Below are 14,497 nucleotides of genomic sequence, written 5' to 3' on the forward strand. Positions count from 1 at the left end.
TCAAAGCTTACTCATCAAAAATACTGAAAACTGTGGGCTGCTTCAAATCTGGCTATTATATCAAATGAAGAAGACTTTTACAAAAAATAAATAGGAGATTTTTAACAGAAAGAGGGAGGATAAAATAAGGTTTTCTACTTCAAGGCAGTGCAGAATATAGTGATGCTGAAATTTGGATTTAACAAAAAGAATTAGAAAACTTCACCAAAACACCGTATTACAGTTACAAAAAATACAAAAAAGTAAAAGATTCCAAAACTCCAGGAAACTGGTGCTTGGCAGCACTGACTGGAAGATGATTTAACATAACAACTCTTTCAAAGCACATTTCAAAAGTCTTCTCTTCATTGTTGTAGACAGAAGTCCACACACAGACTACTGAATGTATGACTGCATGGTTGAAGTGATGACAGGGGACAGGGTCCCTCGTAGGCTTACTGAAACCTCTTTCTATATTCAGGCATTCCAGAGAAGAGAAATTGCTCTAGAGCCTAATGTGGAATTTAGTTTCTCTTGTTCAGGTTCAAAATAAATGGGATTACTATTGATTTCCAGCTTTCCTTAGAGGCCTGCCCAGCAGCAAACCTCCCTCAAGGAAGACTGATAGGCATTTCACATTGTGGGCATTTTGGGCTCCTAAGAAGTCACACGGGAGTTTCAGGGCTATAGTGGCTAACACTGTGGTTTTAACCTACCACAAAATGCACTGGAGTATACTCACTAACTTGTAAAAACACACCAGCCTATTAAACTATTTGCATATGTTCATATTATTTATCATTACATATCATAACACTACTGCTGACAGCAGAATACTCTGCTCTCCGATTCTCTTCCTTTTCAGTTGTCAACAAAATTTATAAACAAAATAAAGTAACAGCTCATGAAGTTTCGCAATTTCAAGGTAAAAATTTTGACGAAATTCTACAGTATTTGGTTATCCATATAAAAATCAGTCTAGTGTACTTTAGGATTCACAGGGTGGGAAAGGTAAAGGAAAGGGAACCCAATATCAAAAATATCTAGAAGTTCCAGTCTTCTAGATTTAAAGAAAAGTGGGACGTTCAACCAGAGTTCCTTGACATAAAGCAAGATTTTTCTAAGGAAAAAATAAGATATTTTTCACTGTAAAAAAGCAAAATCCATGCCCCTTATTTTCTTTACTTCCAACTAAGTTTTTTCAAAGTAGGAAAAAGCATATTGTTGTAAAATGCTGAAAGGCAGAACTTTTACACACTGTGGGCATCCCAGCATACCTCCTGAATGGCTGTCATGACAACATGTTGAACTGATTCTTCCATCATCATTATGGTCTGGATGTACTCTGGAAAAAAAAAAAAAAAAAAAAAGCATTCTGAAATGTCATGGTTGAAATTCAAGTCAGAGAACAGAAGACCAGAAGCTGCATCCTTCCTACAAAATGAGTAGGTGCCATGGATGACACTGAAATGCATAATCACCAGTCGAGTCCCACCGCAACAAACTCAACAGGATTTTACCAGAAGTCTGTTCAGACATAAATCCAGGCTTATCTGAACTCTACAACAATGAAAAAGGTACATGATAATTTTTCTTTTCCTTCTGGCACCTCACAGTTCCGATATAGCTACTTTTACTCCTTTTCTCCCTTTTTTTCCAAACTATTCAGGCTCTTCAAGTACATGATCCACGCACAGGTTGTTATTTTTTGCTCAGTATCATGCGGTTCCCAGATAGATATGATCTCCTTTACACACAACCTGTGATCTTTTAATGATGCGCCCAAGGGAAAGATGTTGGGGAAAAGTCACCTCAAAGTGGTTAATTAGCTCATGCCAAATCTCACTCCAAGTACATAAAACTAGACTGCTCTGATATTTCAAATACATACATTTTCAATGTCCAAACTGAGAGAGTAAAGGACAGACAAGAATAAGATACGCTTCCCACCTGAGGGTGACAAACAGTCACCAAAAGGAAGGAAGATAATTTTACATAAAACAGAGAGGACAGGAGGGTTAATAAACCAGAGTTGTTTATGTACTCCTGGAAGAACATTCCCTCTATTTTAATTAATAGGATAGTCAGATCATCTCCTGTTTAGGAGAACAGAAGTAATTTCAGAAGGAGAAACTAAAGTGATTTAGTATTCTGAGAAAACTGAAAGGGGAAACCAGCAGTAAAAGTTAGGATGAACCAAGCAAGAGGAAGATAAAAGGCCTGAAACCCTGGCTGCAATGAAAACCAAATTGAGTTAAATCAGAAGAGACATTTATTTGGTGAAACTGTAACGTAAACACAGTAGAAATAGTCTTATTTTCCCACACGTGTATTTGCTATTCGCATGACTATGTTTTGCGCTTTAGGTGTTTAGAATAAATGTTTGCAGTTGCTCTCAGAAATTATGGTATCCAAGATCACACCAGACATACCTCCAGAAAAAGCTTTCACCTGCGTAGTTAAGGTAATGACTGGAACGCGTTCCTAAAATCAGGAGTCACACAGAACAATCCCATTTTTCCATTCTTAACTATCCCGACCTACGTCATAAATGGTTAAAAGGTAGGCCCAAGAATTTTCCTTTGTAGAGTGATTTTCCAGCTCAGCAAACCCAAATTGAAAATATGTACATTGGAGGCAAAATTAGTTTCACGGTTTGAGTCTCCAAAACTAGGGAAGCTTGTAAGAAACCAGCAGTTACTATCTGTAGGACAAAATCACGTCACCACTGAAAAGAAACTACATCTATCTCTGACAGAAACATGGGAAATACAATTTTCCCCCTAAGTATTTACGTAACAAGCGAGAAAACACGTTTTGAAAATTTATTACCTTGCTTCTGCTCACAGTTCACAGCACATCCCAAAATAAGCTGAAGCATTCTCCCCAGCTCCGCAGCATCAGCATGCTCTCCAATCAGGTTAACATCAGGAAGGGTGAAGTCATTTATCTGTTGCCCCAGAATCTGTGTAAAGACCCAGTAGTTGTATCACTGCACACACACATACCCACACAGTTTGTGCAAAGGTGATTCATCACCAGCAAGAGCAATTCACTCTTATTTTAAATCCACCTTTAAAACAAAGTAAATCGCCTAACATCCAAATATTAAATCATACTGTTTGACACAAATAATATTTGGGAGAAGACAAATACAACAAGCATGACACTTATGAGCATCGAGTCACAAGCAAGTATGAGTTACACACTTGGCAAGATTTTTTTTCTTCAGATAAGAAGGTAACAAAAGCAGGCCATCACGTGGATAATTGCTTTTTTTTTTAAAAAAAGCATTCCATTAAAAAAAACCTAACATCTAAAAACATCTCAGGTATCATAAAATATTATACACGTATCTGTGTATACTACTATAAAGCCAAGAAATTAAATATTTCACCTACACAATACATATGGCTAACACTGACAGGAGAAAAATACAAGCAAAAAACTCAGATCACTAAGCCTTGCACTTCTGGCAAATTTAAGGATATCTTGCAAATCTCACAGCTAAGAAAGATGTTCCATGGAAGACAATCTGAGTTAGTAGTACAACGATATGTAATTAAACAGCCCACATGCAGAGAGAAAGAAAAAACCCAACAAAACAAAAGCCCATGTGACTCACAATTAGTGTTACCTGATTTATCATTAAGGACCTACATTAATGATTGTCAGTAGATAGAATTAAACAATTCTGTTAAATTGCTCTTTATTGAAGATAGGCTTGAAAATATGAATATGAAATCTGGAATTAAAACACATCTATGACACATTAATTGCAGATAAAAAGAAATTAACTTCTTAAACAGGGTGCAATAAGGAAACAATGACTAAAGAGGGAATCAGTCATTTGCTGCTTGCTCTTTATGTGCAATACTTGAAAAAACAAAGGTATTTGGGAAAAGTATGTAATGCGTATGAAGAACACAAAGAAAACAAGGTGTTCAGAAGTTTTCTAGAGTTGGGCTTTGTGGAAGTGTTGTGGTCGAGTTTTTCTTGTTATGTATGGTGCTTTTTGCATTGCGGAACTGTAGGGTTTTTTTAAGCAGTTTTCTCAAAGAATTAGCTTCAACACTACTAAAAATGACTGGACACTTTAAAGGACCCAGATTCACTCCTGTTGGAAAAGACCTCCTTTAGGTCATAAGAATTTTGGGAATGCACCAGTCACAATGGAAAATATTACCATTGTATATAGACTGCAATAACACAGTAAAATCCAGACTTTTTTGAATTATGCAAATCTGATATGTATTTATATATTCATCTGTAGTTTCTGAATTTATTTCAAATATAATGCTGGATTTAAGTTAACAATACTACAGTGGCTTCATAGTTACTGACAATAAAACTGCTGTTGAAGAATGCTGAAGGGAAGAGGTATATTGGCAGACATTATGAGGAACCCAAGGATGTGAAGGGGTGAATAGGGTATTTTGAAATAAACATATTTATTTTTGAAATAAAATAAATTAAAAACCAAACCAAACAAAAAAAAAAAAAAAACTGAAAGAAATATAAAAATGGAGGATAGACTCTGTAGTAACTATTTTGAGGTGAAAAAGAACATTTAACCCTTTCTCAAAATGTTACAAAATGCCTTTCAAAAATAAATAAATACCTTTACGAAAAAAAAAAAATCGGTTCCAGAGGACTAGAATTCTGCAGCAAGATTAGAGGGCATAGCAAAGCATGCAAGCTATAGATAGTTAACTCTGGCTTCTTGTTCTTCCATACTATAATTGATAAAGACAGTCATGTAACACAGCTATCGAAAGACTGTCCTCCTGAACACGATACAAATTTCTAAATTCTTCAGGATGGAAAACATCAGCATACACGTTTTTTAAAGTCTTTTAGCTACATCAGGCAAAATCCACATGAAATCACATATATATTTTAGTACATGGTGGCTCTAGGAGAAGGAATCAAATTGAGGAAAACACAAGCAGAATTCATAGCAGAATCCTGTCATCTCCACTATCACCACCAGCACTGACTCCCTCAGAAGACAAAAAAAAAGAAACTAAACCAAAATCCAGTCAGACTTATAATTGTGCATTACCTTTGCAGCAGTTAATCAGCCTGAAACAGCTCAGAACTTGCCTGGTAGCAAAGTTTTCACACCAGAGACTTAATCATCATAAATACTAACCAGCCAAAAAGAAGGTTGCATCACTTTATCTCAGTAATATTAATTTTCCATAACAAATCCCCGACGTTTCTTTTTAGTATTTCCAGTTATGACCAGCTTGCTTAACCATCGATTTTCAACATTTATTTCAACATGGACATCTAGCCATTTACTGAATATAAGCTCATAAGTATAATTTGGTTTTTTTCCTGAAAGACTTCATCTTACTAACAAATAAATCAATCTCTGAAGTATTTATGAGAAGCTAATATTTTCAGACAAGCATAGATTTTGTGCTGCAGCCTGTACAGATCAGTTTGTCTCAAAACATCACTGAAACTGAAAGCATATTTCAGCTGAGGATTCACCACTGAAAAAAATACTCTATTCTGTCTCCTCTGTAGTGGTTAATTTCTGAGTTCACTCAGAATAAAAGAAAATGCCAAGGGGTGACTCCAATATTCCAGAATTAAAATATTTCATATAAAACCTTAATGTGGGGAGAGGTCAGAAATGCTTTACTCCCTCTCCTTACAGGAAAAGAGAGGGAAAAAGCAGACTTTAACTGAAGAGGAGGAGGGGAAAAAGTCAAACACAGGTACTGTCGAAGTCCATGATCAGAACATACTTGGTAAAGCCATTTACTGTTTGTATGACAGAATTTGCACATCAGGCTCCCCTGGGACCTCTGAGAAGTTTTAGAGAAGGCTAAGACTGGGAAATAGGCCATGAATCACTATCTATGCCAAGAAAACATCAGTACTTAATCTGTAGAATACAATTTATATTCAACAGTCTAACTTAAATAAGTAACTAAAAAGACATGTAGATGTAATTACTTAAAATCATTCTTACCTCATGATTGTAATCCAGTATGCCTTTCAAAATTTTCTTCAGGTTGCTTACCTATTTGACAAGAAGGAGGAAATACAATAAATACAGGGGATTACAGATAAATGATCTTAAAGTAGGTAATCACAGCGGAATCACACAAAGGAAGCATATAATTACACAATCATGAAATTTATGCAATAGTCCCTTATGATCAGACTTCCAGACAAGATCACAAATCTTTATTAATTGACAGAACCCATTTCTATTTATGAAAAAGATCACATTGTCTTGGATAGGCTTTAGATCAGATCTTAAAGCACAAATTTTTTTTGAGTACTTGTTTATTTTAGGATTATCTTTGTATCCAGAAATTGAAGCATTCTTTTGCCCCTTTCTTCTCCGAAGTGTTCTAGTAAACTACTCTCTGCATAGGTAAATCTCTTCTTCCAAACCAAAACCAGCTATTGCTCGATATTCTCCTTTATTCTCAACCAATGCAAGTTTAAATTTTTATCTTTCTCAATAACTATTCCTCTTAGTTCTTTCACTTTTATTCCTGTCATTCCCTCCCCACCCCCCTCTCTGTTCTTACAATTGAATGTCTGTCTTACAGTATCAAGGCAAAATTCACATTTCTCAGTGATGACTTCACTGCTATACAAAGGTAGCTTCTGTTCACTTGCATAACCAACAGGACCAGTTAAGTGTCTCCTGCTGTACAGAATCTATGCCACATTTCCCCAGTACTGAGTACTGCTCCCTTTCCAAAAACCCATTTGCATCAAGTCTCTGAGAATAAAGGGTGCGTTTAAAATCATAAGAATGCCCAGTGGGTCTCGTAAGTGAAATTTAGACCTAAAAAAAAAAAAAAAAAGGAATCTTTGCAGAAAGTAACTGCAACAGATTACTACCAATTTATGTCCAAGTATTTAGGCAAAGAATCCATATAATAGTAGCAGTGCACTGTTTCCCGGGGTTGTTTAGCTTGGAGAAAAGGAAGCTTAGGGGTGACTTTATCACTCCCTGCAACTACTTGCAAGGAGGTTATAGCCAGGGAGGTTGTCAAATTGCGCCAGGAAAGGTACAGATTGGGTATTAGGAAGAGTACATTCACCGAAAAGAGTTATCAAGCATTGGAACAGGCTGCCCAGGGAAGTGACTGAGTGACCACCCCAGAGGTGTGGTGGTATTTTACACCTCACAAAGAGGTGTGAAAGAGGTGTATAGATATGGTGCACTGAGACCTTATCTACTACCAGTGGTTTACTGGTGGCCTTGGTAGGGCTGGGTTTATGGTTTGATTCTATGATATAAGGATCTTTTGCAGCCTAAATGACCCTGTGACTCCATGAAGTCTAAACAGGACCTGCAGAGACTGAAAGTGATTGAAACAGGATTCACAAAGTTCTGTTGCTGACTGCAGTAGCCACAGCAGCAAACTGAAACTATAATGAAGGGAGAGCAAAACCTCTCAAGTTCCAATTGCCTTTGAAGCCCACAATAACTTTTAGACTCTTGATTGCATTCCAGAAATAGCCACTTAGAAGATTCTGTCCACTGACAGAAGCCATTTACCTTTCAAATGATATGATGAAGAGTAGTTAGGGAATATGATACTGAAATCCAGGGACAAACTCAACACTTCGACATAGTCAACAGACAAAATGAGGTGATGAAAGCAAAATCCAAACTTAAGAGAGGAACAGGCTACACACACACACTAAAAGACTTTTGCCATGAGATCCACAGTGATAACAATCTGATTACCTTACTCCTATTAATCCACTCCCCTTCGGAAAGAAATGCCAGAAACTGATCCCTTATTAAGATGTAAGAACATTTTTGTCCCCAAATCACTGAATTTTAAGTCACACAAGAAACAATAATTCATTTGGACTTGAAAAGTGACACATCAAATACCCTGACAACCTAGAACAAGAACTGGAGATGCTACTTTATAGTAAGTATATAACGACGTTTACTGTCCCTCCCATAACAGCATAATAATTAGTTTACATCTTCTACTCTGGAACACACACTTTATCTGCCCTACACAGCATGTTTCTGTAAGAGTTACAACTATCTCTTAGCTATATGCCCAAAAGCAACCACCACCACCACTCAAAGCTGACACAAAATCATAATCAAAGTCTGCAACAGATTTAAGAATTACAAGAAATTAAGAAATTTTATTTTCATGTCAAATCACCACAAAGAATGCTGCACTGATTGGAACATCATTTTCAAACTTGATTCGTTAAAATCTTCCAGTTTGTAATTTACCTGAGTCTGCTGCAGAAAGAGCCACAGAAACCAAAGGCCATGTTGCAGAATTTAAGTCCAGTTTATAGATGAGAGCATTGTGAGGAACCTTGAACTTGAACATAATCCCAAAAAAAAATGAGAAACAAAATGGAAAGTATCCTCCTATGAAATACTTCATTTCCCCTTTCCTTGTAAGCATTTTTGAATTAAAAGTCCTTAAACACAAAGAGTCATCTTCCTCCATATAACCTTCATAAAGCTTAGAGTTGAAATACTGGAACAAAACCAATATTGATCAAAATCTGTCACAAAAACTATCATATAGGGCAGAATCCTTGGAAAAAGAAGACAAACTGAAAAAGAAACATTGGTTTTGCAATCCTATTTTATTCCATTGTCAATCAACTGTGCAAGGGTAACTTGCTTTCAAGAATTAACTGTACCATCTTTGTATCTGGCACACAATCAGACAACTGTGAGGGTAAAGCAGCATCTTCACAGACTGACTTAATAATGATTTTCAGTATTACTCAGAGGGCTCTTGACTTTTTTTTTTACTCATTTGCAGTGAATATACTTAGATGGTTCTACTGCCACCAGCAGAGAGAGAATCATCACAGAGAAACTACCACAAATGTTCTGTATTTTGAGATTCAACTCAGTAGCTCCACTAACATTTATGAGGTCATAGCACAAGGAAGGCAGACTTTAAGCAGCTGAATTAACATGAACAGCCTGAGAAAGTGGTAAAGACAACCAACTGGATCAGAAGTCCAAACTACAGCAGGTGATGGTTGCTCAGAATTATTTTTCTCTTTCTTAAGCACATGAGTAAAACCTAACTCTATCTAATGAAGATCATTAAATTATGTAATGACAGAACACAACAGTTAGAATTTCAAATATCAGCCATGACTGTATCATCCTTTGGACATCAGCCCATGACCACATGGCATGCCTATTTGCTTGCATCAGCAATGTGACTTCCTCCTTTTCTGTACAAAGCACACACATCCCCTCCCAATCCCTTTTAACATCCATTCCCTGCATCCATACCTCTGTTGGAAAACACATGAAACCTACCGGGGTAAAAAAAAAGTCATAACTATGCTCAGAAGCTGTTGCAGCTCACAGTAGATGGACCATTAGGTATTTCTAGACAAATCTCTATCCATTTTCAATCTCTTTTCCATCTGCCCTTTCCGGTTTATTTCTCTGATCTCCTTTTACAAAGGCCAGGAGCTAATGCATCCAGAAAGGCAACCTGCATGTTCTCAATCTTTTTTAGAACACTTAAGTATCCTCAGCAGAGCTGTGTGGGTGTTCTCCAAGTTAAGTTATCATTACCCTCTCAGGTAATAGCCACCTGGCTATAGTACAGTAGCACAGAGCTTTGAGTGTGAGACTGACCCTTAGTACACAGCATTAACCCGATAAACTAACTGGAATGAATGCAGAGATGATCCAATCTGGCAACACCATAGAACCCAATGTTTGGTCTTTCTTCCTCCTATTTTTCTTTTCCTCTCACCTGTCATATGAAATCTCTATTTATTTAGTTACAATTTACTCACTGTTTCCAAGCTCAGGTCTCTTAGGGTAGTCTGCCTAGACTCCTCTCTTTAAGAATTTAGTTGAGTAACAAGGGGAAAGCCTGATGAAGTGGACAGCAGAAAACGCCCTTAAAGTTTGTGACTGTTGACAAAAAGGGAAAAGGGTTATCTAACCTTTAGTTTTTGCTCCAACATTATAACAGTCAGTCCCCAATTTTGTATTATTTTTATATCATGTATGACTGAAATGCTGTTTTGTGCTGAAGACCCTGTGTGAATTGACTTATCTCTGTTTATTTCAGATCCTGAATAACCTCTGGAAGTGTTGCCATGGCACACTCTTCAAGCATTTAGAGAATTCAGATATCTCATTAAGGTGCATTCTTCCCATCTGTATTTAAAAGGGGAGTGGGTGAGGGGGAAGGAGGGGTAGGTGGTGTGTGTGTGTGTGGGGGGGGTACAAACACAAAAGAGGGGAGGGAGTGTGTGCAGGCATGTTTGCATCGCTCCCACCACACACATTAGTGTCTGCTGCATTTTGCAGCAGCGTGTCTCATCACTGATTGTAGATGGAACCCAGAGAAAGACTATACCCCATTAGCTTTGGGGGGCTATCCCCCTTCAGACTGTCTTCTACAGAAAGAAAATCCCCAAAAGAACATAAACAGCCACTTCCTTGAGTTAATGACAAGGAAAGAAAAATTAAATGTGGATCTGAACATAGACAGCAGTCCCACATGCAACTTATATTTGGAGATGATGTTGACTTAGGAATTCAGGGTATATCAAAAGAGAACATATCAGTTGCTGCATGATTTCAGTTGCTAATTATCTTTGTGACAGAAATGAATGCTGGCTTACAATACACCTATGATCTCTGCTTCTTGCTTGCAGAAAAAAACACATTCACATGACAGGCTTCCACCCTTTAACAGATAAAAACGCTTTAAGAGGATGCTGATGAATAAGTGCTCCTTACCCTGCAAAAGAACAAGGAAGTTGTAGCAAAATGATACTGAACACTGAAAACTAGCTTCTGCTACTCCACCAGTCAAGCCAGCTTGTACTGTAGAGGAATTCAGAGAAAACACAACTGTACTACTGCAGGGAGTCAAAATTAATTCTCTAAAATCATGTTTGTTTACTTAGATGGCAGCATTCATTGGCTACCCTGTTTTGCAACATAACACCAAACAGGTATCACTCAAACTGTACTAGCTGCAAAAAGTCTAGTGGTTCCTGCTGTTTGAGTGTGCTATTCAGTACTGGAACAAACACAGCTTGCTACTATATACATCAATAAAATTGTACTTTAAACCAATGCTGTAGTCTGAATGCCAACACAAAAAGTCCAGAAGTCAAAAATCAAGCGAACAATATATTTCTTTCCTTTCCTAAACCTCCCACACTGAATGGAAAGGGAAGGAAAAAAGGGGTGACAATTTTAGTCCACCCCTCAGATGGTCAACAGTTTATTCTGTAATTGCTAGAACTGACATGTGTGTATCAAATCAGTAATTTGTACTCTGATTAAGGAATTTCATTAGTGGAAAACTTTGGCAACAGAATTCCTTTCTATGCTGTCTTCCATTTTCAACAAAGGTTTTATGTTCAAGATATCTTATTCAGCATGAAATGCTAGGTTGAACACAATTTAAACTCTGACTGTATTAAGGTGTTCAGTTGTACATAATGAAAGAGATAATGGTTTTGCCTTGGTTGTTTTTGGGTTTTTTTAAACCATCATAAAATTGCAGATGAGAAGTAAGCTTCTTTGTTGCCCAAAGGAAGGCACAAACTGTTCTGTGTATACAACCCTGAAGAAGTAACAACATGTTTCTCTCCTAAACACAGTAGACTGGTCAGCTGAAAAAACTAGAATGCTTGCTGAATGGTTCCTACTTTGCAAGTCTCCTGAGTTCTAACATTTCCCTTTTTTTATCTTGTGTGTTTCTCAATCTCTCAAGTCTGGTAACTTGCCCTGAAACCCAAAACCCAGGACACAAAAAGATTCTTGTGAATTGATCCATTTCTTTTAAACTGGTACAGCAACAGGAAAAATATTTTTAATGACTGCCTTATTGCAGTTATCAGGAAATGAACTGCTAAACAGAAAAAAGTAATGAAAGCTGAGCCATCTATTCTTATTATTCTCCATACAGGACAACACACAATTTAAAATTAACAATCACATCACTCATTACCTTCTCCCAGGTAACAAGTGACAGGACGGGAGGAAATGGCCTCAGGTTGCACCAGAGGAGTTTTGGAATAAATATTAGGAAAAAACTTTCATGGAAAAAGTGTTGTAGAGCATTGGAACAGACAGCCCAGTCAAGTGGTGAAGTCACCATCCCTGGAAGTGTTCAAAAAACATGCAGATATGGCATTTGGGGACACAGTGTAATGGTCAACATGGTAGTGGTGCTAGGTTGACATTGGACCCAATCTTAAATGTCTTTTCCAAGCTCAATAGTCTGTGATTCTATCATTTTCTGAGTACTTCTATCAACATGATGAGGAGGGCTGTATCCGGCCTACACTTACCTCTGCCACACCCTCTTAATCACAGTTTCACAAAGCAGAACTACCTGTATGTTACATTTTGGATTTTTTTATGTATGTCTCCCTACCAGACTGGTTCCTTCACGTGGCTCATAATACTGAGAGCTTGTACACGTGGTAACTATTATACCATATGGTATCAGAGGCAAAGAGTGACTATGCTCAGCAACAAGAATATAATGCAGTCATTATCACGACTTGTGAGGCAGTGAGGTAATCCAGTTACCATTTCTCACGGCACTTCTTAAAACATGAAAGGACATCTACAACATGGAGTCGTTCGAGTATGCTGTCTGTGCGTTAAATCTAGTAACAAACCCATGCCTAAAAGAAGGCTGCAGTGAGGTGGGGGGTCAGTCTTCTCCCAGTTAGCAAGAGACAGGCCAAGGGGAAATGGCCTCAGGTTGTACCACGGGAAGTTTACGCTGGATACTTGGAAAAAATTCTTCACCAAAAAGGTTATCCAGCATTGGAAGAGGCTGCCCAAGCAAGTGGTGGAGCCTGGAGGTATTTAGAAGATGTGTAGACGGGCCACTTGGGGACATGGTTTAGTGGTGGACTTGGCAGTGCTGAGTTAACAGTTGGACTTGATGATCTTGAAAGTCTTTTCCAGCCTAAATGATTCTATGAATAGAAATGCACAGACTGAAGTGTTCCCACAAGCCAGACTATAAATGACTGATTGGCTGATAGACATTTACTAATAATGTTTACTCACATGTAAAGAAGAACAGTTGGCAAAGTATAGGATTATTTTTCTGGTTAAAAAAACAAGAGTTAAAGTATCACACTTATGTCTTTCAGTATTCTCCATGAAAAGGGACGTGCTATACAAAAAACTGGATTATACTTCTTTTTTAAACAAAAAAATAATCAGTCTTTAGTTCTTGTTTACATAGATACATGAAAAACAAGATGGAATGACATCAGAAAGAAACTGAAATTTGACCTGATGTTTTTCCAATGTCAGTCACATAAGGAAGTTACTAGATTGCTCAGCTTTTTTTTTTTTTTTTCACACCTGCTAAGCCTTGCATCTGCCAAATTGGTGGGAGACATGAAAAAATATTTATTCCTCAAGCTCCATATGACAGCTACAGAAGCTGCTGCTCTGCTTTCAATCAGTTGAAATGCTATTATAACAAACAGTTCTCAATTTGTTGTTCCCCACATTTAACAGCCAAGACTTCAATATGAAATACTTAGAAAATTAATACTTAGAGAAAAAAAAAAAAAAAAAAAAGAAATATTTTACAGAAAAGTAAAATCTTGTATCCAGCTGCTCACTCGCACTTCTACACACTTTTTTGGAAAGTTCGTTTAAATAAACTTTAAATGCTCTACATGCAGCAGAACTCAAAAGAGTTTTAAAGCTTTTTTAGGGATCATGTCTTTTATTCACCAGTCAGTCAATATATCCTCATCAATGTACCCACATTTTTGCTGGCAGCCCTACTAGACAAAACATTCTAAAGCATTCCAGACTTGCACATAGCTGGCCAGACAGCAGAGACCACGCTGACAGGTCTGCTGGCCAACTCAAAACATACACAGCAGCAGTGTGCTCCATCTTTGTCTCAGGCAATTCAGCCAGTGATGTTGACAAGGCTGTAAGTACTAGAGCATTTCACAGTTGCAGCCGTTCCTGAGATGCTCAGAATGGTTTTTGGTGGCTGTAACACAGGAAACATGAACTAGCAGTCAAACCATAGCTCCGTTTTCCCCATTAGTCAGGCTAAAAGTGGAAATTTAGAAAGGTGCATAGAACATTCTCTGAACAAAACTACTCAGAAACAACACTGACATCTGCATGTAAAACTATGTTCTTCAGGTTCTAAAGCAAAGTGTTCCTCAGCCATAGAACTGTAAATTCTATTGCCTTAAGGTCTGCAGAGAAAGTACTAGAATGCCAAATGACACAAATAGACTGTGGTGGAAAACCATGCTGAGTAGAAACACAAAAAGCCCACAACTTCCTCTCCTAAAGCTCAGCAGTTCTGCAGCAATGACAAAGTAAAAGGAAGACACACTGCCATTTTTCTTTAAATATATTACTTATTATGCTCCTCTTTTTATTCAGCTACCTCTTGGAGCTCCTTTTTTTAAAGCTACTTTCACACTGTGCATAAAAAAAAAAACAACTTTCATTCAATATTTGAAAAACAAG

The 14,497-nt window shown here is 37.4% G+C and overlaps 1 protein-coding gene across 6 annotated transcripts in view; it reads right to left on the reverse strand.

The window, feature by feature from the left end:
* HOOK3 (hook microtubule tethering protein 3) overlaps positions 1-14,497 on the reverse strand; it is an 83,991-nt gene that overhangs the window by 46,993 nt on the left and 22,501 nt on the right. For 5 of the 6 annotated variants that reach the window (XM_027899365.1, XM_027899207.1, XM_027899126.1 and 2 more), the window contains exons 4-6: positions 5,969-6,019; positions 2,812-2,944; positions 1,257-1,324 (exon numbers count right to left, since the gene is read on the reverse strand). In XM_027899365.1, the coding sequence (XP_027755166.1) occupies positions 1,257-1,324; positions 2,812-2,944; positions 5,969-6,019 (252 nt within the window). Of the gene's footprint in view, positions 1-1,256; positions 1,325-2,811; positions 2,945-5,968; positions 6,020-8,230; positions 8,325-14,497 lie in introns of all 6 variants that reach the window. The other variant, XM_027899453.1, reaches the window with a different exon arrangement.

This window comes from Empidonax traillii, unplaced genomic scaffold, assembly GCF_003031625.1.
Source record: "Empidonax traillii isolate 1590-97213 ecotype Southwest subspecies unplaced genomic scaffold, ASM303162v1 scaffold2:size4533513, whole genome shotgun sequence".
In the NCBI taxonomy this organism is placed as follows: domain Eukaryota; kingdom Metazoa; phylum Chordata; class Aves; order Passeriformes; family Tyrannidae; genus Empidonax; species Empidonax traillii.